Source organism: Anolis carolinensis, chromosome 1, assembly GCF_035594765.1.
Source record: "Anolis carolinensis isolate JA03-04 chromosome 1, rAnoCar3.1.pri, whole genome shotgun sequence".
NCBI classification, from domain to species: Eukaryota; Metazoa; Chordata; class Lepidosauria; order Squamata; family Dactyloidae; genus Anolis; species Anolis carolinensis.
In genome coordinates this window covers 329,750,817-329,777,416 of record NC_085841.1, presented here as the reverse complement: position 1 = coordinate 329,777,416, position 26,600 = coordinate 329,750,817, and the positions used below count along the sequence as shown (strand labels likewise).

The window sequence follows — 26,600 nt, the reverse complement described above, 5'->3', positions numbered from 1 at the left end:
CCTTTCTCCCCTTTGCAAGCCTTCTTCCTGCGCCTCTTCTTGGTGTCCTCCTCACCGGTGCATTGGCATCCAGAATGGCCCAGCTGTACGCTGATGAGAAGGAGGGCACATGCGCAAAAGGGAGACTGGCAGATGCCCCTGATCAGAAAAAAACCCATGGAACAGCGAGGGAGCGAAAAGTGAACTGAGAAGTAGTGAGGGAACATTGTATAACTAGATCCCAGCCTGTCCTAAATAACTCATCAATGTTCTATGTTGCTCAATGAACCAAGTTCCCTTAATATTCACTTCTGGTTAAATTCTGGTGCTATAAAAAATAAGTACTTCCAAGAGCAACCCTTTGGCTAGTGGAGAAAGCTTCCAAATTAGGGGCAAAGATACTCAGAAAGGCAAGGACGTGTAAAGATGCGCACTGAGCACCCCATAGCATGTTTTAATGCCTAGCCCATGTCAAGAGAACACAGAAATATGGACTATACTTCATGTGTTGCCATCTTCCCTCAAACACAATCTGAAAAAGTTCTGCGGAGTTAATTAGCTTCGTCTTAGCGGATCTCCTCATCACAACATTCTCAGTCTTACAATGGAGAAATGTAGGAAGCCTATCTTTCAAGCCTACCATTTTTGAATTGTGCCATCCATCTTTATACCATAAGAGTGTATTACAACAGCAATTCTACTATGTAATAGTAGAAAAGATAAGCTCCAAGTTAAAGCAAAGCATTTCCACAAAAAAATAGTGGCTAAGAAACCTGTATTATAATGGAGCATCATTGTTGCTACTTCTATAGATGCCACCCCTCAGGAACCTCACTCTTTTGTGGCTCTGCTGATTGAGAATTGCTGCATTCAACCAGCAGACTCAGACAAGCATGCTAAGAGGGACACGATTGCCATTTCTAAATATTTGAAAAGATGTCAAATTGGGGAAGGGGCAGGTTTGTTGTGGAAACTTAAGATATGGAGCAGTGGATTCAAACTGCAGGAAAAAAGAAACAACCTAATCATTAGGAAGAACTTCCTGACAGAGTTGTTCAGCGGTGGGATATGCTGCCTGGGAGTGTGATGGAGTCTCCTTCTCTGGAGGCTTTTAAGTAGAGGCTGGGTCAGACGGCCATTTGTCGGGGGTGTTTTGATTCTATATTCCTGCATGGCAGACTGTTGGAGTGGATGGCTCTTATGGTCTCTTCCACCTCTAGGATTCTGACTGAAAGGTCCTGCTGCAGCTGCTTCTCCCATCACACACTTTGTGATCAAGAGAGCCCTGCTGTCATTATTTCCCAATACCCTGATCTGCAGTGCCTTCAAACTCCCTTGGTTGAGATACTGACTTAAGAAGTAGGGCTTTGAGGTCTTATATGTTCATTAACTCCTGCAACCATAAATCCCAAAAAGTTATGAGATCATATATCTGGCTTATGAACTGAATAGGATGGCAGACAATCTACTTGTAACAAACCATGGGGAGAGTAAGTAAATAAACCGTCACCCCCCAAAAAAGGCCTGTTATGTCATCTGTCACCTTACTATGACCCTTCAAAGAAAAGTGACATTTTAACCAGATGCAAACAGATTTTAAATTGGGGAAGGGGTAAAATTCAGTGCATAGGCACAGTTCTGCACCCTCATAGGAAAAATGACCACCAAAATTACTGAAACAAAGAAGTTTTGCTAGAATTAGAATCAGCATGAGCAAAAGGAGAGGGCTGGAAAGGGGGTGAGTATACAGCACACTTCTTGCCCAGTAACACTGAAGAGCAACTCTGGAGAAGGGAAAGAAAAGTTTCTGACACAGCTGCAGAAGTCAAATCCTGTTCTTTCCACTCTGCATATGACTAAAGTAACTACAAATATTACTGTAGTACTTATAATTAAAAAGATGTACAAATCTAAAAACTAACAGGTGTCTTCAAGCACCTGAAAAAATGCTCTCCGCATCCTACTGCAGTTGCACACCCTAAACTTTCCCATAAAAGTTCTGATTTAGAAACTGACATCATCATGGTTTGTTATCACATTTAGCAAGACAAATTACAGGTTATGTGCAAACCAGAATTGCAATGTAATCCAAACTGGGTTTGAGAAAAAAAAAACAATTTTCCTGATTTGGATGAAAACAAACAATGTTTTGCTGCTAAATCTGATATTGGTTGGGAAGGCATAGGGTAGGACATGTTGACAAGGCACCAATGATTTCACCTTACACTTGAACTAGAATGAGGTAGCTCACATGACACATTGGAAATTCAAATATCTAGACTTGAGGTATCAAGAGTTTATTTCCTCTGCTGAGAGTAGAAATGGTCAGGATAAAATCTGCCCATATTATTCAATGTATGCTTATTAGCAATTCAGACATGTTTTGGAGTTTAAATTCTACTTTCCCTCTGACACATACACCCAATTGTCTCATTCACATGCACACATGTAATTTCCTTGTTTTATTTTGTTTAAAATCTCTTTTGTTAAATACTTTAATTACAAGTTCTGTGCGGCGACAAGAGTAATAAACCTTGCAGGCACTAGCAACCCTCTCACTCAATAATACATGTGTGTCTATTATACTAAGGGTATGTCCCATGAACCAGCAGCCTTGGGTTGAGATACATGCCACGTGTGACACATGAGTCCCAACTTACATTACCACATTATCAGACCAAACCACTGCAGACAAGAAATTGATGAAGTCATCTTCTGAGGATCAGATGGAATGCAGGACAGCTGTAGAGGATTGTTTCCTCTCACTAATCCCTGGCAACCAGTCCATTTGAACTGACCCTGACAGGGACACTGATTCTGCCCTATCAGGTTAGAACAAAAAGGAAGAGCATCTGGATTTGTCACGGCCATTTTCTTGTTCTCAACAGGAATAGGTTGGAGGAAAATCTGTGAAAACAGTCTTTAACACTGCCTCTCGGCAATCATGGGGTGTAGGAAATGACAAGGGAGGCAGGAACCCCAAGAAGCGCCTCGCTCTTGCTAAGGTCGAGAAACCACAAGGTGGCTAGAGAAAAAGATCTCCTCTCCATCACTGGAGGTGTAGAAGACCAGGCACTGCAACAGAGTCATTTTACAGGTTCCCAGGCCAGCTTCACTTGCAAGAGAAAGAGAGTGAAAGCCTTCAAATGGAGCAGAGACCCAGCAGCAACCTTTTCTCTCCCTAGCAGTCTGCATGGCTGACAGTGAATTAAAGCTGAAATTCTGTGCAAGACCAGCTTGGGAGTGAAAATCTAGCTAAAATGCGGACTAATCTAGCTATTCCCATGAGATCTTAGGAGTGAGGTGAGGCTAAATCGATCTGAAGTCAGAGGGAGAAATAGTAGCTTACATCTGAACTAGTCATGAAAACTGCCTTAGGGAAGAAAATGATCTATCTTTGGAAGAGACAGGGAAAGTGGGTGGCACACGATCCTGAGGGTTCAGTTCAAAGCACCTCCTGCACAATGAGGAGGAGGATGCCAGAATGAAGCCCTGCTGATCCCTGGCAGCCCTCTTCTGTCTGCTGGTGCGGTCTCCTTCCTCGGCTGGCTGGGGTGGGAGGGGGAGGTAAGCTGCTGCCCATTTACAGGTCAAGCAACAGCACACGAGGGTCTTCCACCACGGCCTTGATCTTACGCAGGAAAGTCACTGCCTCTCTGCCATCAATCAAACGGTGGTCATATGTCAGGGCCACAAACATCATTGGTCGCACCTCAACCTAAAGAAGAAAGATGTCCTTGTTAAATTAATCATTATTTTTGATGGTAACTCTAGTTCAGGCTGGTAGGCTGTTAGGAATTGTGGGAGTTGAAGTCGAAAACACCTGGAGAGCCAGTTTCCCCATGCCTGCTCTAGTTCTTCTCTTCAAGAGCCAGGCCAGTTCACATAAAAAAAAAACTTCACACAGTTCAATTACACTAGCATAGCCAAGAAAGGACCCTCTTTTTCACTAAAACCAAATGCACATATTTCTAAACTAAAGCCCACTTTGTGTTGTCAAAAGCTTTCACGGCCAGAATCACCGGGTTGTTGTGAGTTTTCTGGGCTGTATGGCCATGTTCCAGGAGAGAATGCTTCTGGAACATGGCCATACAGCCCAGAAAACTCACAGCAACCCAGTAAAGCACACTTCTTTCAAACAATTTGGGATTTCACTGCACACAACTCCTTCTCATACATTTCCAGCATATGAATGCTGATCAGCACTCAGAATTGTTTCCCAAAAACCATACACCAAAATTCTCAATTAGTGAGCCTTTTCTACTGTACTTAGGAGGCACTGAAACTAGTCAAAGTTCTTACACTTCACTACATTAAAGGCCCTTGAAATATTGCTATGATCATATGAGAAATGCCATGAGCATTTCCAGTACGGACCGGAATTTGTCCACTGAGTCAGGCAATTTAAGAATCATCCCAATTGAGCAGCCATGCAAACCATGCAAAGTTGGTGAACCATGTATTTTAATGACTGACTACGTGAAGTGCATTTGAACCTTCCACATAGTACATACCTTGCCTCCAATAGCAACAGGCCTGTCAAAGATGCCGTGCATCCCCAGAATAGCAGACTGAGGTGGGTTGATAATGGGCGTTCCAAAAAGTGATCCGAATACACCACCATTGCTGATAGTGAATGTACCACCATCCATGTCTTCAATGGCAAGCTCGTTCTTGCGGGCCTAAAATGAGAGTGAAACCCCGGACATGACACATTTGCTCTGGTTGCAACATGCAAGCTTTGTAAAGGAATCCAAAAAGAGAAATCAAGATAAGTAGGGGTTTGCCTAACTGCTTCTTATCTATTCCAAGTAAGAGGAACTCACTGCTACTTTTAAACTTTTAACACTAAGATTATGTGAACAGTTCAAATACTTCTCCCCACTAGAGCACTGCTACCTCTTGACTGTTGCGCTCCTGGTAAAGAAACAGTTGAATCCAGCAGGTTGTGAGCTCTTCTTTCTTTCTTTCTTTAGATCCATGAAGGGAAATACATTCTATCATGCTAATGCTACACTGGATATAGGCCACTATTTCAGCATATCAAAACAACCTTCTAGGATGAAGACACCTTGAGAAGTCTGGCCTCTAATGCCGAGAAATGTGAATTCTAGTATATTTTTACAGATAAATCGTTATAATTATTAACAACACTTCTTTGCCCAACACAATAGGACCACTAGCTTAGATTACTTTTTAAAAGATAATCTTCACAAGCTTTTTATCAAGAGCTGATAACCATGACAGACAATTGAATCCCCAATTTTGAACATACTGCATCTCAGATGATTCAGTCTTGGGTTAGACAACATCACAGCTCTAGATGAGTACTCTTTTTGTAAGTTTCCTAGAGGTGCCTTTCTAATATTCGAAGCAGAATACAGGCAGTCCCTGAGTTACAAACATCCGATTTGCAAATGACTCATAGTTAACAACAGGGGTGAGACAACAGGAAATGAGAGAAATCTACTCCCTGGAAGGGCAACTCACTCCTGAAAGAATTATCATGGGAAAGGATGTCTCAGCTGGAACTTTTATCACCAATCTTTGTTTCCACAACAAGCCAAAATTCTCAAAATCCAATTATCACAGGGACAGAAAGTGATGTGAATTCTTCTGAACAGGGGCACGGACAGCAAAACAAATATCACAGGGATGTTAACCTCTCCCTTTACTATCCAAAGTTTGGCTGGAGTTACACTTAAAAATACACCTGTTCCAACTGACATAAAAATTCAATTTAAGAACCAACCTACAGAACCTATCTTGTTTGTCACTTGAGGACTGCCTGTACTGGACTAGATGGATCCTTGCTCTAGCCTAGTGGGAATCTTTTGTTCAATCTAGAGCTTGGAGAATTTATATTTCTGGGAGCTGTAGCCCACAAAAGTCATTTTCCAAGCTTTGAGCCTTATGAAATTAGACTATGCAGAATGCTTAAGATATTTTTTTAGCCAAATTGCTGAACCAGAATCTTTATCATGCTATCCTGTTTTTGTTTTTCAAGTGCCACAAGTAGCTCTCTCTCCCATTTTCACCCCTTTGGGATGGCCTTGTACTCATCATCCATTACCTTTTCTCCCAGTTCATTGATTGCTCTTTCAATATCAGCAAAATTCATTGTGTCTACATTTCTGATGACAGGGACTACGAGACCCTATAGGGAAGAAATATCATGGGATCAGACAGAACCTCCATAATACTATACAACATTACAGGGAGATGGGATGGGGGAAAAACATCTTTAGACAGAATGATGTCTACAAAAAAAAATCACTGGAAGATGGAACTAAAATACATTGCTAGTAATATTTTCCTGTAGTGCATGCACCAGATAATTAGAACCATCAATTACTGAAACATAAAAGGATTGTATAATTTTAGAAAAAAGGAGCCTACAGGTTTTCTGGAAGTATCCTGTCTCTTGAAGTCAAGAGGGGAAAGTAGAGTAAGGCAAGATACATACCCTTGGAGTTGCAACTGCAACACTGATATCCACATATTCCCTGTATACAATCTCTTTGGTTGTATCATCAATCACTAGGACAAAAAAGAAAAGCAGGCTGTTACATAATGCAACATGAGGAGGCAAGGCTCCAATCAGTGTGGCCCAAAGGACATAAGAACTGAGCCCTATCCACATCTCTTCAGATTAATACCGGAGGCCTGACCGGACCAGATGTTGTGATGGGCATTTATGCCTCATCCTCAATCAAAAAAAAAGACCAAGACAAGGAGAGTCTTCTTAAATGTACAGGGAAGTGCGGAAAAGGTAGAGGGGAGAAAAAGGAAACCAAGCTAGTAATTTTGGACACCTACGGCTATATGGTGGCAACAAAATGGATCAAGATGTTCTTAGGCTACAGTTAAGCTTTCATGTCAGGGATGGGGAACTTAATTAACTCCAGAGGGCAATTTTGGCCCCACTTTGGATCTGCCACAGGCCATAGCACAGCTTCCTAATGAAACTAAATCAGACAAAGTCTACTTTAGTTTATATTCCCCTTCTTTAAAGAAAACAACAACTAAATCCAGAAATGTGTTGACATGGAAGTGGTTCTGAAGCTAGATCATGCTTCCTGGTGTGTAATTCTTCATTTGTTTTAAACTGTGTACACTTGGACTTCTGGGAGAATGGCCTACCATGAATATGATGAAGTGTGCCCTAAATATATGAATTAGATAACTGGATATGGTACAGATGCCCTAAACTTCAAGCCTATCATCATCATCATGTGACTTTTGCCAGGAAAGGGATTTTCAAATATAGTAATTGTTATTTGTACAAAAGCACTTCACATAATCAGTATCACTGTAGATATTCTCAATGATTTCATCATGAAGTCCAAAGCCTAACTCCAGTTTAGCAGTGTGAAAATGCCCGCTAGTACAATTGTGATCAATTATACCTTTACTCAAGCAAATGTGCAAAACTGCTGTGGTTAAACAAATACTTAATGCAACAAAGTAATATTGTTTGTGGTAAAAAAAACCCAGTGATACACTATATCTGAAAATCTCAACTGCTAGTCCAATGGTACAACTGGACAAAGGCCTGAGAAATTGTAGCTCCCATTCAGGCCTTTTCCTGTAAACTTTCAGGCCATCTTTATCTCACGAATATAGGCCCGCTGTCCTTACCTGCATTTACAACGGGTTGCTCTTGCAGGGCAAAGGCTGAAGCTTTCACAAAGGCAGACATAAATCCAAGTTTCATATTGTGCTTCTTTAGGAAACTGTCCCTGTGTCGGGCTCTCATTTCCTGGATGTTACTGGAAATGCCAGAAGAATATTTATGATCAGAGAGATCTTAACAATTAGCAAGGTCAGAAAAGTTCTTATTTTCTCTGTATACAGAGGCACCAATTCTACAATATATTCTGTCTGGTCTATATTTGCTTTACATCTCAAATATATCTTGTAAAAAAGCTTAATGCTATACTAGACATTTACACCATGAAACAAAGCAAAAACCTTCAGCAACACTGCAGATTCAAAATCCAGGCTGACTGGACTGTTTTCCAGATTAAGAGATGCACTGAGAGATACTGAAATGTACAGTATTCCTTCCAAACTTCTTAAAACTGTATTATTGCTAAGCAAGGAATTTTGAAAAAGGTCACAGTGAAATATTTCTTAAAACCTTTAAGACACTTTCAAACTAAAATAACACTAGAAAGATAAAACGGTAGTAACTTTTTTAGAACATCCAATTTGATAATTCATCAGCAGCCAATCCAGTTACAGCCACAGAATGCCTATCAAAACAAATTTCTGCATGCTAGTCTAAAACATCCACAATTACTCAATGTTTTCTCCTGTATGAGTTCAAACAACTAGGCATGAGCACATTCCAAATTCATACAGACTATCTCAGAAAGAGGCCTGAAGGTTGCCCCAATTTAAAGTACTAACAGCAAATTTCTGTGTTCAAGGGTTTTGAGAGTTGCCACCAAGGCAGAGTACATTATACTGCAAAGAAAAGACTAATGTCCTGAAGCAGAAAGAGGAAGCTTTAGAATAAATTGTACTGAGAAATAAGAAGGAACCTTCTGCTTACTCTGCTTATCTAATCCTGAAGGAGTTCTCGTATGGTTTTATTTAATAAAATCTAAAAAAGGTAAATGTCCAGGGGTTTTTTTGGCCTCACATTAAAAAACAAATAGAGAATATGAGTTTGGCGCTACATCTTTTGAGGGTCTCCACAAAAATGGTTTTCTGAAATCATCTTTAATTAGAGGACAGAAAATAGCAATTTCCTTCTTCCCTTAAGAGAACCCAAACCTGCTGTACAAATCGAACAGAGCAACTTTTGTCTTGATCGTTCTAAACATTTACATTGTTAACATTTATCTTCTACCTCTCAGACAATATGGCTTTACAAAGGCAGTTTTTAGAAAGTAAAAGTGCCCCTTTGGGCTTAGACTGTGTGTTTTCCTTTGCCTAATCTTGTTTGCAGCTAGGATTACTGTCCAAAGACATTATTGCCTCCCAAGACACACATCCTGCTAGACTGAAGGAGTGGTTTGAGAGGAAGAAGCCATCATGAGCCAGCTTCCCAACAGACACTGATTCCCAAAGGGAAGGCAAAAGGCCCTGCCCAGGTTCTTGCAAGTTGACGGCACGGCATTCAGGCTGGGGACAATCAATTCAAAACAGATTACTGGCTGCAACAACAGCCCGGGGCCAGAGTAAAGCGACACCTCCATTAGTCTCTAAAAAGAGATAAGTTGCAGCATTTCCTCTCCAATCATGATTGTTTTGCCAACCTTATTATTTCAAGCACAAAATATTTACATGTTTTGTCTTAAGAAGCCAGATAGAATTTCATGGGGCAATTTGATTTGGGCACCATTACCCTTAATGCACTGAAATATAAGCTTTTCCCTCCAGAAATCCATTAGCACTCAGGCCAATCAAGCATTTGGCTGGAACACTGTTGGTCCCCCACAAGTAAGATACCATAACTGAGTGAAGGTCCCACAAATTCTTTATGGCAAGTGGCATTACTGAATCCTTCTTTGGAGAGTTTCACCCTTAAACATTCACCAGCTAAACAGAACTACGAACACAGGATGGGAATGATGTGAGGGAAATGTGTTGGGAGTCAAATTTTATGCCTCTGTAAATTGGGAGGATCTTGCTTCCCAAGAATCCACCCAGCCTTTCTCAGTACTGTGCAAAATACACTCCGAATAAGCTGATCAAAACCATCAGCCCAGGACATGACTAATAAAACTCTGAGGAGCTGAGCAAACAAGCTCAAATATGACACCAGCAAATCAACATTCCCACAGAATTCAACAGGGAAAGGTGTGGGTTTACTGAAGGTTTTCTTTTACCTCATATCAATTTCATTGAATGTAGTCAGCATGGCACATGTATTTTGAGCTTCTTTCAGGCGCTGGGCTATGCGCTGACGCATCCGATTCATCTTCACCTGAAGGAATAATAAAAGCAATAACATTTCCATTACCTCACATTCAAAATTATGCAAGCCACAGTTTTCCTTCCTTCTTTCTCTTCCTGATTAACATGCCAGAAGAGACTGCTACACCAAATTATATAATGAAACTGACCCTCTTTTTTGAGAAATAAACTTAGAACTCAGCTATAATAACCACTGGAGAAATATTAATAACATGTGAAGATGACATTCCAGTCTCAACTAACACACATTAGAAGGGGTTCTCAACCTGTGGGTCCCCAGATATTTTGGCCTTCAACTCCCAGAAATCCTAACAGCTGGTAAACTGGCTGGGATTTCTGGGAGTTGTAGGCCAAAACACCTGGGGACACACAGGTTGAGAGCCACTGCATTAGAAGTTGTGTTTAAGAGAAAGCTAGCAGGAAGGACTCAAAAGCAGTAATTCACAAAAGCAGCAAGGCAACCAGCTTATTAGCACAGATAAGGATGTACAGTTCTGATCATCACTCAGATCAGAACAGTAAGTAGAAAAGACAGTGCTGTTGAATCAAGAACGCTTCTGAATTGAGCTACCGCCTACTGTGTCTTCTGCATAAGGGAACTATTCTCTGCTCAATCTCATCCGATTTCACCAATTCAGCACCTCATTCCCCACCAGATTGCGAAACCTGAGAAATTTACCCTTTGTTCCAACCTGGCACCTTTGCTGACCCCAGGTTCCGCAGGAGCAGCTGCTGGAGCTGCAGTTGGCTTTACTGCAGACACTGAAAGGAAGTGAAAGAATCATGTCAAGAGATTGAGAAAATAGGGTTACTGGCAAAGAGAACATTCATTTGGGAGAAGGCGCCTAAAGAACAGACAATAGCAAAACAGGAATTACTTAATTAGTGTCCATGGAGAATTATGAAATCTTTAGTTCTGACTGATCCTCTGCTATACAGATTGGAGCAGATTTGTTCAACAGGACTACAGACTGTTGGCCTCACCTGGTTTAGCATCAACAGGGACTGCTGACACAGGGGGCACTGGAGGCATTGCGGTGGGAATTGGTGCTGCAGGGGCAATTGGTGGTGCAGGTGCTGCAGCAGGCTCTGGTGCAGGGGCTGCTGCTGGTTTGGCCTTGGCAGGTGCAGCTAAAAAAAGAGAAAGATGAAAGACGGTTACGCATGCAGATTTATTTCCCCACACAAATCACTTAATACTTTTCCAGCATCTTGCAGAAAAGTGGGCCCTGGATGACGCAAAAGTGCTTTGTTCCACTACCATTAATGCTTAGTCTCATGAGTGAGTCCCATTAATAAAATATATCCTTAAATACTCTACCTGTCCAAATGCTCCATGGGTGAAGTTTGTGGGGTCAATTTGAAATCCCAGCATTGACCGTAAAAATTGTAATACAGTTTGGGATCAGATTGTCTCTAAACTTAGATAAATTCATGTTGCTCCCCAAACTTTGAAAAGGCATCTGAGACCATACTATTAGACCTGCCATTAACCAACTTTCTTAATGATTGGCTCCACAAATGTAGCACTCATTTCCCATTTATATTTGCCAAGCTTCCTCCCTTCAATTTTACAAAGACCTTTCTGTTTTGGAAGGCCTTTTGCTATCTAGCTTTCCTAGGTTCCTATTTTAAACAGCTATCTTTATTTCACTGACTGCATCGTTTTAAAGTTTTATGCTAGCTGTAAGCCACTTTTGAAAGCCTACTGCCTTTAAAAGCATTAGTACAAATTCCTAATTAAATAATATGCTTTACAACTATGTTTGTACATTAATACAAGTAGACAAAAGTGTGATTTCATTTTTCCTTGTCTCTCTCCTCATTCTGGAGTAACCTAGCCTTCAACCTTAGAGAAACTGCAGGTAAAGCCTCAGCTGTTATAGTCTTCATTTCTGTTCAAAAAGAACAACTGCTTCTGAGATGCCTGCTGCCACATTTCATGCTTTCTCAAATAATCAGGTGTTTTCTTCTACCTTCCGACAAGCAACAAGCTTACACAATCCATTCAATTTTACAAGATGCCCATGTGTCAGTTTACTGATGCAATTAGGCAGATCAACCAGATGTGTACTGAATTACATAAACTGTACATCAATGCAGATTTTTAAGCTGCAAAATCAATTTTCCTAATTTAAAATTATTGGTAGTTTCAACAAATAAATGGAAAAGAGATGATCAATTAGTTACATGGTCCTGACTTACCTCCACCTTTCCTGAGTTTAAACAAAGGTGTACCTCCTTCGACTTTCCCTCCATCAGGGACAAGAAGTGCTTCAATTACACCAGCTGCTGGAGCTGGAACCTGCACAGATGTCTGCAGATAAAAGAAGAATGAGTTGCCTGCCAATAGTGGGAAGAAAACAGTGGCACCATTTGAGGAGGAAATAATTATACATTTCTGGAACTGGCCCTCTAATAGAAATTATGTAAAAAGGCAGAGCATTCTCTCTCTCTCTCTCTCTCTCTCTCTCTCTCTCTCTCTCTATATATATATATATATATATATATATATATATATCAGAAACAAGTTACTACGCTTTATTGCATGGAGAAAATGGAGACTGTTTTCTTCAAAATAATGATTCATTGCTTTATAGTCAATGAAAAAGCCAATGGTATACATGCTGATTGATCAACCTTGTTTTCTTCACTGTGCATAAGACTGTTTCACTCTCACTCTAAGAATGATGGAGGAGATATTAGTTCCCAGCAATCAAAACTGAGAAAACATTTTCATACGCAGAGGTTAGAATTAGAGTTGGGCCCAAATCACTGTTAATGAAAAGATTTGTAGTTTTCGGAGGGGCGTTTTGTCTAATTTCCGAAAACAGAAAGGGGAAGACAAAGATGAAAAGACTAGTGAAATGGATTCAGAGAGACAATATTTTTTGAAAGAGTTACGTCCACAAAATACCTGTGGTGTCTTTTTGTCTCTCCAGCAGAAGAAGCTTCATTTTTTTTCTTGGAAAGTTTCCTCCTCCTCCTCCTCCTCCTCCAGAGGAGACCTAAGAACCCGCTTTTTTCCCAGTGGCACTAGCCTAGGGTGGCCATTGAAAGTTCATCTCAGAGCATGATGGGAGTTGAAGTTTTTTTTTCTCTGTGTCTCTCAGCCAATAAAAAGCCCATGCTCTGATTGGCTGAGAATGGACACAACCAGCGACTACAATTCCAAAATGTTATAGCAAAAACTTAAAATAATTTTTAAAAATCAGTAGATTGGTGAAGTGTTTTGAAACTTGACAGGCCTGCAGTTGTAAATGGGGTCTACAACTGATGTAGATTTCACACAGAAAGGCCTGAAATGGCTGAGGATTGAGCCTTGTAGCCATTGGGCTGAACCTCTGCCAAGTGAAATAGAAAACACCCCTCCCCTTTCAGGTAACTTTCTGATAAACAAAATGAGGGGTCAGACAAAACGGACTTGAAAACGGCATGCCTTTTGGCTTGAATGAACATGACTTGTTAGAATATTAAACAACTTTGCAAGTGGTTGCTTTTTGTCTATGTTTTGTGACTTTCTGTCCTATTTTCCAGCTCTGTCTACACATACAAATACCTATGTCAGTTTTTTTATTGTGTTTAATGGCGATGATGTTAAATTAAAAAGAAAAACAAAACATTTACCTTGTCTGTTTCAATCTCACACACCACTTCATCTTCTGCTACTGTGTCTCCCACAGCTAAACAAAAGCAACAATGAAATAAGGGGCAGTGCTCTATTAATATTTTCTTTAGCATCATATATGTTTCACAATAATTTCAGTTCTTTACATCTACTGTATTTTTAATTCTAAGATTGTAAGATGCACATTAATTTCAGTACCATAAACAGAAAAAATATTTATAGGTAAAAAAAAAAACACCCACATTTAAGAACACACCTCATTTTTAGAGATGTTTATATAAAGAAAAAGTGCACCTCAGAGTAAGTGATGTACTTAAAGCATTTACCAACTTACAAAATTTGGCTAATTTGGTTCTGGATACCTATGAGTATCCAGAGCCCCTTTATCCAATTCAACTTTTAGTCCACTTTCATAGCAGATCAAGAGAAGATTATATGGGAAAAGATCAAGGGGAGGAGCAGCTACTCACCTTTCTCCCACCTGACATCTCCCTCTGTGACTGATTCTGCAAACGCCGGTGTGTTCACTGTAACAACTTCCTCCCCTGTAAAAGAAATATGAGCATAAAGACATAATAAAATGCGTCATATTTTCCAATTTCAAACCCTTGGACATCTACAGAAAAGAGCTATTTCCATGTCAAGGAAATATGTCACGGAAGTAATCACAGCAAATAGTGCCTTAAATAACTTGTCAATTGTTGCCTTATAGCTCCTAATGGTCAGAATTCACTTCTGTTACATCTGCATGGTTCCACCTGTTTTCCAGGCTCAGCTTCAAACCCGTCACTTCTTCAGATGTTTAACTTCTTCCATAATATTAGAACTTAGGGCCCACCCTATGAAACTGTTTGACAGGGACTTCAGATCAGATGATGAAAGAAATTATTCTGTAATTATGGCTTCTAATTTGTCTGAATGAAAGTAAACACTGTCAGTGTTAATCAGTGTTTGTCCAGCCAAATGAAACGTCTCAAAGTTCCTCCTAATTTGGGTGGAATGCAAACTAAAGGACCGGGCTATGGCGCAACTGGTTAGTAGCCAGCTGCAATAAATCATTACTGACCGAGAGGTCATGAGTTCAAAGCAAGCCTGGATCAGAGCAAGCTCCTGATCATTAACAGTCCAGCTTGCTGTTGACCTATGCAGCCAGAAGACAGTTGCATCTGTTAAGTAGGAATTTAGGTACCGCTTATGTGGGGAGGCTAATTTAACTAATTTACAATACCATAAAAATCTCCAGTGGCATGCGGAAGTATGAGGAAGTATTCCATCAAGGACTTGGTGTCACAAGTGGACGGTGAAGCAGTAGCTCCTCCTGTGGCCGGAATTGAGCATACCCTCATGAAGCCAGAAGCTGGAATATTAAATTGCCTGTGTCTGTCTATATGTGTTTGTCTATATATATGTTGTGTGTCTAATGGCATTAAATGTTTGCTACATATATGTGCATTGTGATCCGCCCTGACTCCCCTTCGAGGTGAGAAGGGCAGAATATAAATACTGTAAATAAATAAATACATATAGGCAGTTTCTGAGTTATGAACATTTGACTTGCAAATGAGTCATAGTTAAGAACAGGAGTGAGACAACAGGAAGTGAGAGAAATCTATCCTTAAGAAGGGAAATTCACTCCTGAAAGAGTTATCATGGGGAAAACATGTCTCCACTGAAGCTTTATCACCAATATTTGTTTCTACAACAAGCCACATTTTTCAAAATTCAATGAGCGCAGGGACAGAAGGTGCAGCAAAATTTCCTGAACAGGGGTGTTAACTCTTCCCTATGCTATCCAAAGCATGTATGTATACGTGTGTGCATGTATATATATGTGTGTGTGTGTGCGTATGTGTGTGTGTATGTATATGGCTGGAATTACACTTTAAAATGTATCATTCTGACTTAAATACAAATTCATCTTAAGAACAAACTTACAGAACCTATCTTGTTCGTAACTTTGGGAATGCCTGTAATTCCATTCCTTATTCACATCATAATAAGCTATGGTTCCAATTCGGCATGATGTATAGACAGAGCTGTTATCTTTCACATAATTGAAACATAAATTGTAATTGTCCTTCCTTAGGACAAGAAACATTCCTTTTGATCTTGTATTCAATTGGAGAATGCTATTTAGCCTGCTGACATAAGATAAAAACGCTTGACCTGAGGCACAGGAAAAATATTACAAAGGGATTTAACATGTCAGAGCCCAATCTGCAGTGGAACACCACAATTAGCGCCGTGATAAGAAGCCCAAATCCATTTTCCTATCACTTTGCATCTGTGTATAAGAGCAAAAAATAAAAGTGATAATGTAAATGTGATCTAAGGAGCAAGACTACATGTACTTCAGCAAGTAGAAAATCTGCAAGTACCAGTCACAATCATCCGAGTTACTTACGACATGCTGCGGTGCTTCTGAAATAACGGACAGTGAACACACGGGAGCTATTTACCCTGAAGGAGATGGAAGAAGAATAAGATCAATTGATATCTCAGAGGGAGCATCAAAATAAGGGAAGAGCAAAGTGCATTTTGGCAACTTGCAGCCCACTCCAGAGATTACTCATCTTGAAAAATATTCTACCTGAAGCCCATTTTCTCTCCCTAGAAGCTTCCAAGAATTATAGTTTTTCAGAGTTGAATGATGCCTTTCCCAACTTAGAAAACAAACCTGGCAGTGGATATTGTGTCAGTTTCATCTAAAATGTTTGATTTTTCAGATTTGCCAAGACTAAATGGTGCTGAAAATTGCCCACCAGGCCTTTTCAAAATTGCCCACCTCCCATTTAGGTATTACAGATATTACACTTGACCAGGTTGGCTAGAATGCCCATAAGCAATTATGTTACTGTTTTTAACCAGGATGCAAAACTAGAACTATAATGTATGTTTTCTGTGATACTGTCACTTGAACAATTGGAAGCAATTGCTTTTATTTCAGCCACTTACCAGGTATACTTAAAAAGAAATCACCTGGAACAAAATGCCTCCAAATATACTCTTCTACTGCTGTGGTATTTCTGTTGACAGCCAATGTAATATATTGGGATAAAAAAAATCCATACATCATGATGCAGGAAAGAAGAAGTGCTCGGTGTGTCAGAAGGTTAGCAACATTTAGAAGGGGGTGGAATTCTTACTGGGGTCAGAAAGTGCACAGAATGTACATTAAGAATTAAATGTGACCCTTACTCTCAATATATTAGAATTCTCACTGACATTACACAATATAATTCATTCCATATTTTAAAACATCCTGATGAATGTGATTTAATATTTCATAACAATACCTAGAACAGTCTAATTTCATGTATTCAACAATTTAGAGACAAGCATATCTGTAGGATGAGCCTGGATAGGTGTCTAAGTAGCTGACAAACAACTTTTAGAGCAGAGATGGGCATTATACAGCCCTCTAGGTGTTGCTGGACTGTAATTTTCATGATCCATCACAACTGGCTAGACTGGCTACAATTGGTGCTAACTTTAATCCAACACTTGATAGGCCCAATATTATTCAGTTTATTTTAGGGATGTTATATGTAATAGAGCAAACACAAAGTCAAACCCATATTTACCTCAATTGGAAATATTAACATTCCCACATTTAAGAACAGCACCCGAATATATAAGCAGAGTGCCACAGAAAACCTCGGTCACTGGGTATACTTTCATTATATAGTCAGATGCAAAAGGCAAAGACAATTCAAGTATGACAGTCATAGCACTGCAGTATCATTCCAGAGAATGGACTGTGCACAAGATATGGTTTAGTAGAGCCATATATGTCCCTGCAATGAAGAATCTTTCCAACAGACTGCAGGTTTTAATAAAAACAGTAGCCATTTACATAACCTCCTCTCCGAGACTACAATATAATTAGAAACTGATGCTGTGCTAGCTTTTCCGAACTGTAATAAGCTGGGATAGCTTACATTTGCTGACTTTGTAAGCGGCATACTTACAAATGCTTCCTACTGTTGGCATAAGCCAGCCCCTGGCATCGAGAGACACCTTTGAAGCAGAAATGGCTTTAATTAGAAATTTGGTTATTTTATTACAATAACATATAGAACAAGAAAGAATGTTTATGTGTTTATAAAAGGCTTGAAAAAACATTTTCTGATAATCACTGGGTTTAAACATATTTTAGTTCTTGTAGACTACTGGTGGTCCATGGACCACAGGCTGGGAACCACTGCCATACAGGAAGATAAGGAAAGCATGAATCCCAGCCATCTAGGACTCTCTAAGTCACAATTAGCACTGCAAATTGATCCCAGAAATAGACTAGTAACCAATGAAGCTGTCATAATAATTTGTTTTCTTAGTCAGAAGTCTGATTACGGCATCTTGGATCTGCTGAAGCTTCTAAACACTTTCCAAAGGAATCCACAGACAGAGTGCATTACAATAAACTAAATAGGATATGACAAAATCATGTGCCTGTATGTCCAGATCAGACATCATCAGGAACAGGTTTAGCTAGAGCCCTCGTTTTAACTACAAATATACTCTCAGCCCCTGCTGAAACTGAAATATCCTACTCAGGACTGAGCCCAGAGAGTTAACCAAGCTGAAATCCTGAATTTTTAGCAAAGTATAATCCCAACCAGAACAGGCTGATTAGATCCCTGTTCTATGATCTGCTTTTTGCCTGATTAGAGGTTCTTCTGTCTTATCTGCATTAAGCTCCCAATTGTTCAGCCTCATCTAAACCTCATCTAACTCAAGAAAATATCTTATTAGAAGTATTACACTTGCATTAGATGTCAGCAGGAAAGGGGATTAAAAACCAACAGTTATGCTTTTGATGCGTTATGCTTTCCATGCATTATGATCTATTTCAACTACTGGCATCCCTCCATGCTGATGTTAACCTTTTGTTGACTTGATTATTTATGTATTACTGTATTTGCTACTGCCCTGTGCCAATTTTAACAAGGACTATGATAATGCTAGTGTTGCTGGGAGGAAATAAAATTGGCAGGTTGGCTGGGCCTGGCTGTGTTCACATCCCAACACTCACTCAGGGGGGATGGGAGGAAGGAGGATAGACAGTACATCCCCTTGCTCACTCATTCAAGTGGGAGAGGTGAGTGGGGTGAGAATGGGGGAAGTGGCAGGAGGGAGGGCACAGGTGTTCCCTTGCTTGCTCACTGACTCAGGTGGGAGGTGGGAACAGGGTGGCAACAGGAAGGAAGACATAGTTTTCAGGCTCCAGGGTGAATAGAGGGAGGAGAATGAGAGGACGGGGGAGCTGAGGGCAGAATGAGGAGTGCAAACCTAGCAGGAAGAGGCTATCATGGCAGTTCTTTAAAAAGTGGTCATGGAAAATCTGGCTTCAAAAGGACCATGAGTCTGGCTCAGAGCAAGGCCTGCCTGCCACTCTTGGGAGTTTCTTAATAATTCTTGCTGAAGTAGTCACTATAAGAGAAGCTGCTAAAGCCACTTTCATTTGCCCTTTCCCTCAGCCCTCAACTGTCATCCCACCTGTCCTGATAGAGGGTTGTAGCAAAAATCCCCTTCACTGTCCTTGTCTTCGTCTTCCTTCTCCTTGAGAAGCCTGATGATACTGAAAAGTTTGCAGCAGCAGAGTCTGTTGGGAGGCTTAAGATATTCATGGTTTTCCCACTTTCGCGGGGAACCTGTGCTCCTAATCTCCACGAAATTCGAGTGTCAACCCTATTCTACTCTGCAAACAAATCTAAGTGAATGGGCTCATTGGACTACAAAATATAACTATTAGATGTCTTTAAGCAATTTGCTTTGCAGTGTAAGTTTTTGTGTGTTAAAAGTTGGCTTTCAAAAAAAAGACAATGGATTTTTGTTGTACTTTTAAAATATGTTTTGTGCAGGTTTTTCTTTTTTATATTTATTATGAGACATACAAGCTATTAACCCAAGATAAGACTCACCAGAGAGTGAACGTTTTCCCTGTGGACAGTTTCCCTGCCAAAGGAAAATATGATACAATCACCATTGCAAAGACCACTCAAGAGTTATTCAGGGCAGATTTATCTCATGATACTCTATATTTTGCAAGAGATAAAAATCTGGGCAAACTCATGAGATCTCATATTTTGCATTAGACAAACAAATATAGTACTCAGCAAGTCACAGTGGATCCTATTCAATAATAGCGTGTGATTACACTATTCTGTCAAAGCAAAAAAAAATGCTAAGTTTGCAAAAGCATTTTAATAGGAAAATGTTCTGAAAAATATATGACACATTTGTACAATGAAGTGAGAAAAAATGGTTCAGAATCATGGTCAGCCTTGAATAATTTTGAAAAGTTGATTACCATATTTTGCTATAAGAACATACATTTATTATAAAACTTGTTGCACGTGATAACATAATGTTCTGGCAGGAAAGTTTACTATGATCAAGGACCCTTTAAAATAATGACCTCTACTCTTTTCTATGTACACAGTACTCTATATACAATGTGTACAATCAAGAATACTTTTCAAAACTGAAGGTCAGACTACTAGCTTGAGATATGACAAGCCCAAACATTTTTAATTATGTAGAGCATATCAGTTAAAACAAAGCACAGCATACTATAAATAATTTATGGATACTACTTGGTGCTCCAGAATATACTACCAGAATTCTTTGATAGAACTGAAGCTACATGATATATGGTCTGCAGTGAAGTTTTATTAGTTTCTAACAAACAAAAATGAGATCCACTGTGGTATCTCTTATATGATTTTTTTACACAGACAAGCAAGTATGACATTGACAAGAAAGAGATGTTCTCACTTGTAAAGATATAAATTCTGCTGTCATGGAGTAACAGACTCAAGTATTAAAAAAAAACAATTCATGGAAACCATGCTGTAAGTCTATTTTATGATGATCAAATTCTTAGACATCCTCAGAACTGTACTCCCCAGAAAGGCACCAAATGAATGATTAAGATCACATTATCCCCAATACCACCAGTTTGTAAGAAAAACAAGAAAACTTAACTCCATGCTACAGATCACCACTGAACTCAATACAACAATGTTTGTATCATACACAATTCTGTGCACACAGCCCAAGACTATACACACCCAGGTGTGCCCCCCTTGCTTGTTTTCACTCCTCTTATTTTTATTTTGGAAAGTTAAGGATTCAAAAGAAAAGAAGTTCTATGGTTCTTAACAAAGCAATGCCTAAGTGCCATTTAATACAGTGGAACAGCAAGTCTCAACTTTGAACAAAGGTCAAAGATCTGGTTGTGGGAAAATTCTTCTACACTCATCTACTTCCTTTCAATTGTTCCTTCTATCTGTAGAATACATTCTTATTCACCTCTTCCTTATCCAATCCACACCATTAAAGTCATCTTGCAGTTGCTTTTCATTTTCAGATTATCAATGTTACTGTTGTTTCCTCTAATCCCCAAAACAGCACACTTGGCTTTGCAAATGCCTTCATACTTGTTATTGAACAAATGGTAAACATAACTGTTCCCCAAACTCCACCCTGGTTTGTTCAAGTTCTTTCAACAGCCTTTTAGTTAACGTTTGAAAGCCAAAATACTTTAATGTCTCAATTATTCGGGCATTACTCATAATGCTAAGAGCGGTCTGACCACATCTCAAGAAATATTTTAATAATTCACTGCCCACAATGGAAAAAAATCACAGCAAATCCTTCCATTCCTCCAATATCAATTAAAAGTTAGAAAACAAGGGGAGGAAAAATTCTAATGGTACACAATATTGACAGCCAGTGTGGTGTTGTGTTTTGGGTGTTGGACAAGGACACTGAGAGACCAGAGTTTGAATCCCTATTCAGCCATGGAAACTCTTTGGGTGACCTTGTCTAAGCCACACTCTCTCAGGAAGGCAAAGACAATCTCCCTCTGAGCAAATCTTATCAAGAAAACACTGTAATGGAGTTTCATTAGGATGGACATAACCCAGAATCACCTTCAAGGCATATCACAAACACATACATTGCAGTAAATGAGAATGATGCCAATGGGAAATATCTGCCATTTTGAAATTATCTTTACTGACACCAAGAGCAAAGGTGTGGAGCTTCTTAAGCTTTTTCCATTTGTGACTCCTTTCTGCCCGGGAAATTCTTCCATGACCTCTTTCTGCTCAGGAAAGGTTTATGTGACCCTGGGTATAACTTTTACTGATAATAATCCAGCATTTATAAGTCTGGCTAAACAGGCAGATTTTCCTTTTTATGAGGTACAGCTGAAATCTTCTGCAGAGTCCACTGTAAACACTGCATGTTGTTGCCAACAGATTTGTGTAAACGGGTGGCATTTAGAAACTTTTTACTGAAGCCACAGTTTAAGAAGTGCCATAGTACACAGAGGGATCCTGTAGTGCCTTTGAGACTAGCAGCCAGTACTCAGTTGCATCTAAACCAGGCATGGGCAAACTTCAGTCCTCCCAACTGTTTTGGACTCCAACTCCCACAATTCCTAACAGCCTGGCTGCCAGTGTGCCACCGAGCACAATTCAAAGTGCTGGCTTTAGCCTATAAAGCTCTAAACATTTCTGGCCCAGCTTACCAACCCAAACATCTCTCCCTCTATGACCCACATCGGAGGTGAAGCTCATCAGGGGAGGCCCTACTCTCAGTCCCCCACCTTCACAAGCGCGGTTGGTGGGGACAAGGAACAGGACCTTCTCAGTGGTGGCCCCTTGTCTGTGGAACTCCCTCCGCAATGAAAACAGGTCAGCCCCCTCCCTTCTGTCCTTCAGGAAAAAACTTAAAGACAAGGCTGTGGAACCACTGCAATAATAACAAATTAATTGAATAGAAAATTGGACAGGCCTTTGGATTTGGATTGTGTGGTTTTAATTGATGTTTTTAAATAATTAATGTTAACTGTATGGTTCATAATTGTATTTATTTACCTTTTGCTTTTCTATGTGTTCGCATCGAAAGGCCGCCCTGAGTCCCCTTCCAGGGTGAGAAGGGTGTGATACAAATGTGAGAAATGAAATAAACAGTGGGAGCTAGAGTCTAAAACACCTGGAGGGCCGAAGTTTGCCCATACCTGATCTACACTGTAGAATTAATACAGCTTGCCACCACATTAACTGTAATTGTTCAATGCTATAGAATCATGGGATGTCTTTAGCCTTCTTTGCCAAAGAATGTTGGAGCCTCTCCAAACGATAAGATCATTTTGCACACTGATCCAAGACCAAAGCGGTGGTGTCTTGTGTTGAATGAAATGCTGAGAGCTCCTGATTCCAGACCAGACTGGACCACGAAACTCACTGAGTGACCTTGGGCCAGCCACTCAGGGCACATCTACACTGCCCTATAATCCAGTTTCTGAATCCAGACGATCTGCTTTGAACTGGATTATGTGAACTGGATTATCTAGCCTCGCTTTCTCAAACTGATTGACTTTCACAGCGTAGTTGTGAGGACAAAAGTGGAGAAGAAAAGGGCCACAGTGGAACACAAATCTAATAATAAACAAAGGAGGGAATATAATAAAGGCGGCATACAATATTGGAAAGACACCATAATCATCTTCAGTGGTTATGTTTGCTGGAAGAATCACGAATGACCCAAGTTTGCCCATGCCTGCGAATGAGGCTGGTATACCACATGCTTTCTATAGGGCAGAAACTCTGAAAACGCCCGAATTGGCTTGCCCCCGCCTTGCCCTTGGCGCCTGCCTGTCTCCAGGCCGGGCCCGTCTGGCCGCCTCGCTTTGCTTCCCTTCTCCCCCGGGAAGTACCTGTCGCGGAGCGCAGAGCGAGCGGCCCAGCAGCCGGCTGAAGCAACGAGCCCGAGCCAGAGAGAGGAACAACATCGCGGCGGCGGCAGCAGCTTGAGGCCCAGGGCGTGCACCGGAACCAGGCCCGGCAGAGGCCGGATGCGGCCTGGGAGCAACCAAGTGTGCCCGAGAGGAGGGGAAGGGCGGGGAGGGCCGTACCACTTCCGGGCAGCAGGGGGACGACGGAGGGACGGGCCAAGCGCGGAAGAGGGAGGGGGACTCCGCCATTGAGGAGCCAGAGACCTATACTAGGTAGAGGCGTGGTCTGCGTGGAACTTCCGAGTTTATGTAAAACCCCGTCTTTGGGTTCATTGGTGTTAAAGTCAGGCGGGATCTACACTGCCGCATAAAATCCAGATTATCCGCATAAAATCCATATTGTAGGAAAGTTACTCAAGCCCCTTCTGCACTGCCAAATAATCCGGGTTATCAAAACAAATAATCCACATTATCTGCTTGGAACTGTATAATATGAGTCTACACTGACATATAATCCAGTTCAAAGCAGATAATCCGGATTATATATGGCAGTGTAGAAGGGGCCTAAGTATATTAAAGGAAAGTTACTCAAGCCCCTTCTGCACTGCCATATAATCCGGGTTATTAAAGCAAATAATCTGGATTATCTGTTTGGAACTGGATTATATGGAAGTGTAGACCAGGCATAGGCAAACTTGGGCTGGTAGGCTGTTAGGAATTGTGGGAGTTGAAGTCCAAAACACTTGGAGGGCTGGAGTTTGCCCATGCCTGGTCTACACTGCCATATAATCCAGTTCCAAGCAGATAATCTGGATTTTATATGGCAGTGTAGAAGAGGCTTTAGGATCAAAGAAATGGGGTATGTTGCTACCTTGAGATCCAATCCTAGCTCTTTTAGGATATGTAAGAAATCAGTTTAGTGTGTGTCTCAACTGCAAAATAAGGTGCATGAAGTTGATTGGTTGAACCATGCCTGGAGAGCTGTTAAGCCTGGGAATTTTTGATATTGTTGCAATTTTGTTCAGGCTTGAGCTAAGCAGTTGGAAGAAAGAAGCAGGGAGAGAGACAAAGTTTTATGAGCTGCTGGAAGGAATTTATCCACCTGGACAAAGGAAAGACTATTTTAAATATCTCATAAAAGGAGATATTTAGATATGTGAGTTGGTGCAACTGAGCACATTGTACATATGTCGTTCTGGGTTTAAGAAGAATAAACCACTTCTTTATTGTTCACCTATATGGCACATATCTTCTTTCTCTGGCAAGGCAGTGCGTGGACTACACATTTTGATTTTTCATTGTGTCACAAGCTCAAATGTTGTTCAAGACAAGAGAGCCAGGCACTTTGATCTATTTTTCTCCAACGCAATCCTGATAAGAACTTGCACTGCCTCTTTCACATTTAGGGCCCTTCCACACAGCCATATAACCCAGAATATCAAGTCAGGAAATCCCACAGTATCTGCTTTGAACTGGAATATATGGCATTGTGGACTCAATCCAGTTCAAAGCAGATATTGTGGAATTTTCTGCCTTGAAATTCTGAGTTATATGGCTGTGGGCCCCCAGAAGACTCTTGGATGGACTTCGATAAGTCTGGGCACAAAAGAGAGTTAAAAGTGGTTTGAAAAAGGAGTGGATGTACACTCATCCCACATCTCCCTCTGCTAAATCTTTGTATATTGTTTGAAAAGCTGTGAAATTTGCTAAGCATAAAATGAACAAGTAGTTTCCTCCTTCAAATGCTGTAACTATGGTTCCTTTTGGACTTGTTCCCTAAGGGAATTTCATTAAAGGCAACTTGACCCCGGCATCTCTGTGTGTGCATATTCATTGCCTTCCCAAGCTGGTTGGCTGCCCAGGGCCACCCTCACACCTCTCTGAGGCAGCAATGCAGGGATTTAAGGGATCTTGAATGACAGCAGTCCTGATCCAGTGGAAGTTTCTTCATTCAAGAGAAACCTCCACTTGCTTTGAAAGTACAGAGTAGTGCTCACTCTGCAACCAAGGTGAGCAACCTCTCTTTCAGCACCAGCAAAGAAGACTCCTCACGGTCAGTAATGGATCACTTGCTCACAGGTAGATTTTGGCTATTCAGAGAACCACTGAAGATGAATTAGGAAGCTTGTAGATGCACTTGCTTTTTAAAATAGCTCTCTGATAGTAAACACTCAGTTTGGTTTCCTTTTTAAATGTTTTATGTTGCTTGTTTAATTTCTTCGTAATTACAATTTTGATGTAGATAAAAGTACATATTTTTTAACATTTTGATACTTTATTTATTTTCCTTCCTTTGTCCTAATGCAGGATCCAAGGCAGTTTAGGATAAAGAGACAGTTAAGATAGTCAAGGAGTGCATCAATGCTGTAGAATTAATTTGGTTTGATGCCACTTTAACTGCCACGGCTCAATGCTATGGGATCATGGGAGTTGTAGCTTTACTTTGCCAAAGAGGGCTGGTGCCTCATCAAACTTCACATCCCAGGATTCCATAGCAATCAGCCATAACGATCAATGTGACATCAAACTGCATTAATTATACCAAGTAGATGCACCCAAGAACCATCTATCTGGTAGGAGGATTTGAGAACCACATAGAGATCATACAAATAAATTCTGTAGATATTATTTGGGATGCATTTTTAGAGAGAGGCTGTTTTTGGAAAGGATGTCTAGTTGTTTGCATACCATGAGAGAATGTTTTTAGGTATGTTGTCGAAGGCTTTCATGGCTGGAATCACTGGGTTGCTGTGAGTTTTCCAGGCTGTATGGCCATGTTCCAGAAGCATTCTGTCCTGAAGTTTCACCCACATCTATGGCAGGCATCCTCAGAGGTTGTGAGGATGCCTGCCATAAATGTGAGCAAGACGTCAGGAGAGAATGCTTCTGGAACATGGCCATACAGTCCAGAAAACTCGCAGCAACTCACTGTTTTTAGGTTTTTACTATGCAATTATAGTGCATGGATGCTACTTTAGTTTCCTTGGATCCATGCTATAGTGTCCTTGGATTTGTAGTTTCATTAAGCACTTAGAACTCTTTTCTAGAGAGCTCTAAAGCAGTAGAGAATTCTAAGTATCTCACTAAATCAAAACTAAATGGCACCAGACTATCCAAACTGCAATGTGTGTTGTGCAAATTCAACTTGATTCCAAATTATAATGATTCCAGCAATACCCCATTGCAGGTTGTTTTAGCAGTATTTGTTTGTAGGAGGTTTGCTATTGCCTGTCTTAGGCAATGTGAATTCTGCCTTACTATTTTGTATCATGGAGGAGTCTTCTTTAACCCGGGGCCCCATAGAGATATTGA

General features: G+C 40.5%; 1 protein-coding gene and 1 long non-coding RNA gene across 2 annotated transcripts; one reads left to right on the top strand and one right to left on the bottom strand.

Moving 5' to 3' along the window:
* Positions 1-2,260: 2,260 nt before the first annotated feature.
* Positions 2,261-23,552, bottom strand: dlst (dihydrolipoamide S-succinyltransferase). The gene is made up of 15 exons (XM_003214444.4): positions 23,271-23,552; positions 19,462-19,495; positions 17,509-17,557; positions 15,942-15,997; positions 14,008-14,082; positions 13,537-13,592; positions 12,115-12,226; positions 10,894-11,040; positions 10,589-10,671; positions 9,822-9,919; positions 7,621-7,751; positions 6,446-6,519; positions 6,053-6,136; positions 4,494-4,661; positions 2,261-3,697 (listed from the first exon to the last, which is right to left on the bottom strand). The coding sequence occupies exons 1-15, from the start codon at positions 23,535-23,537 to the stop codon at positions 3,563-3,565; spliced, it is 1,569 nt and encodes a 522-aa protein (XP_003214492.2). The 5' UTR covers positions 23,538-23,552; the 3' UTR covers positions 2,261-3,562.
* Positions 23,493-25,101, top strand: LOC134295516 (uncharacterized). The gene is made up of 2 exons (XR_010002119.1): positions 23,493-24,444; positions 25,070-25,101. It is a non-coding gene; the product is annotated as an uncharacterized LOC134295516 (long non-coding RNA).
* Positions 25,102-26,600: the final 1,499 nt, after the last annotated feature.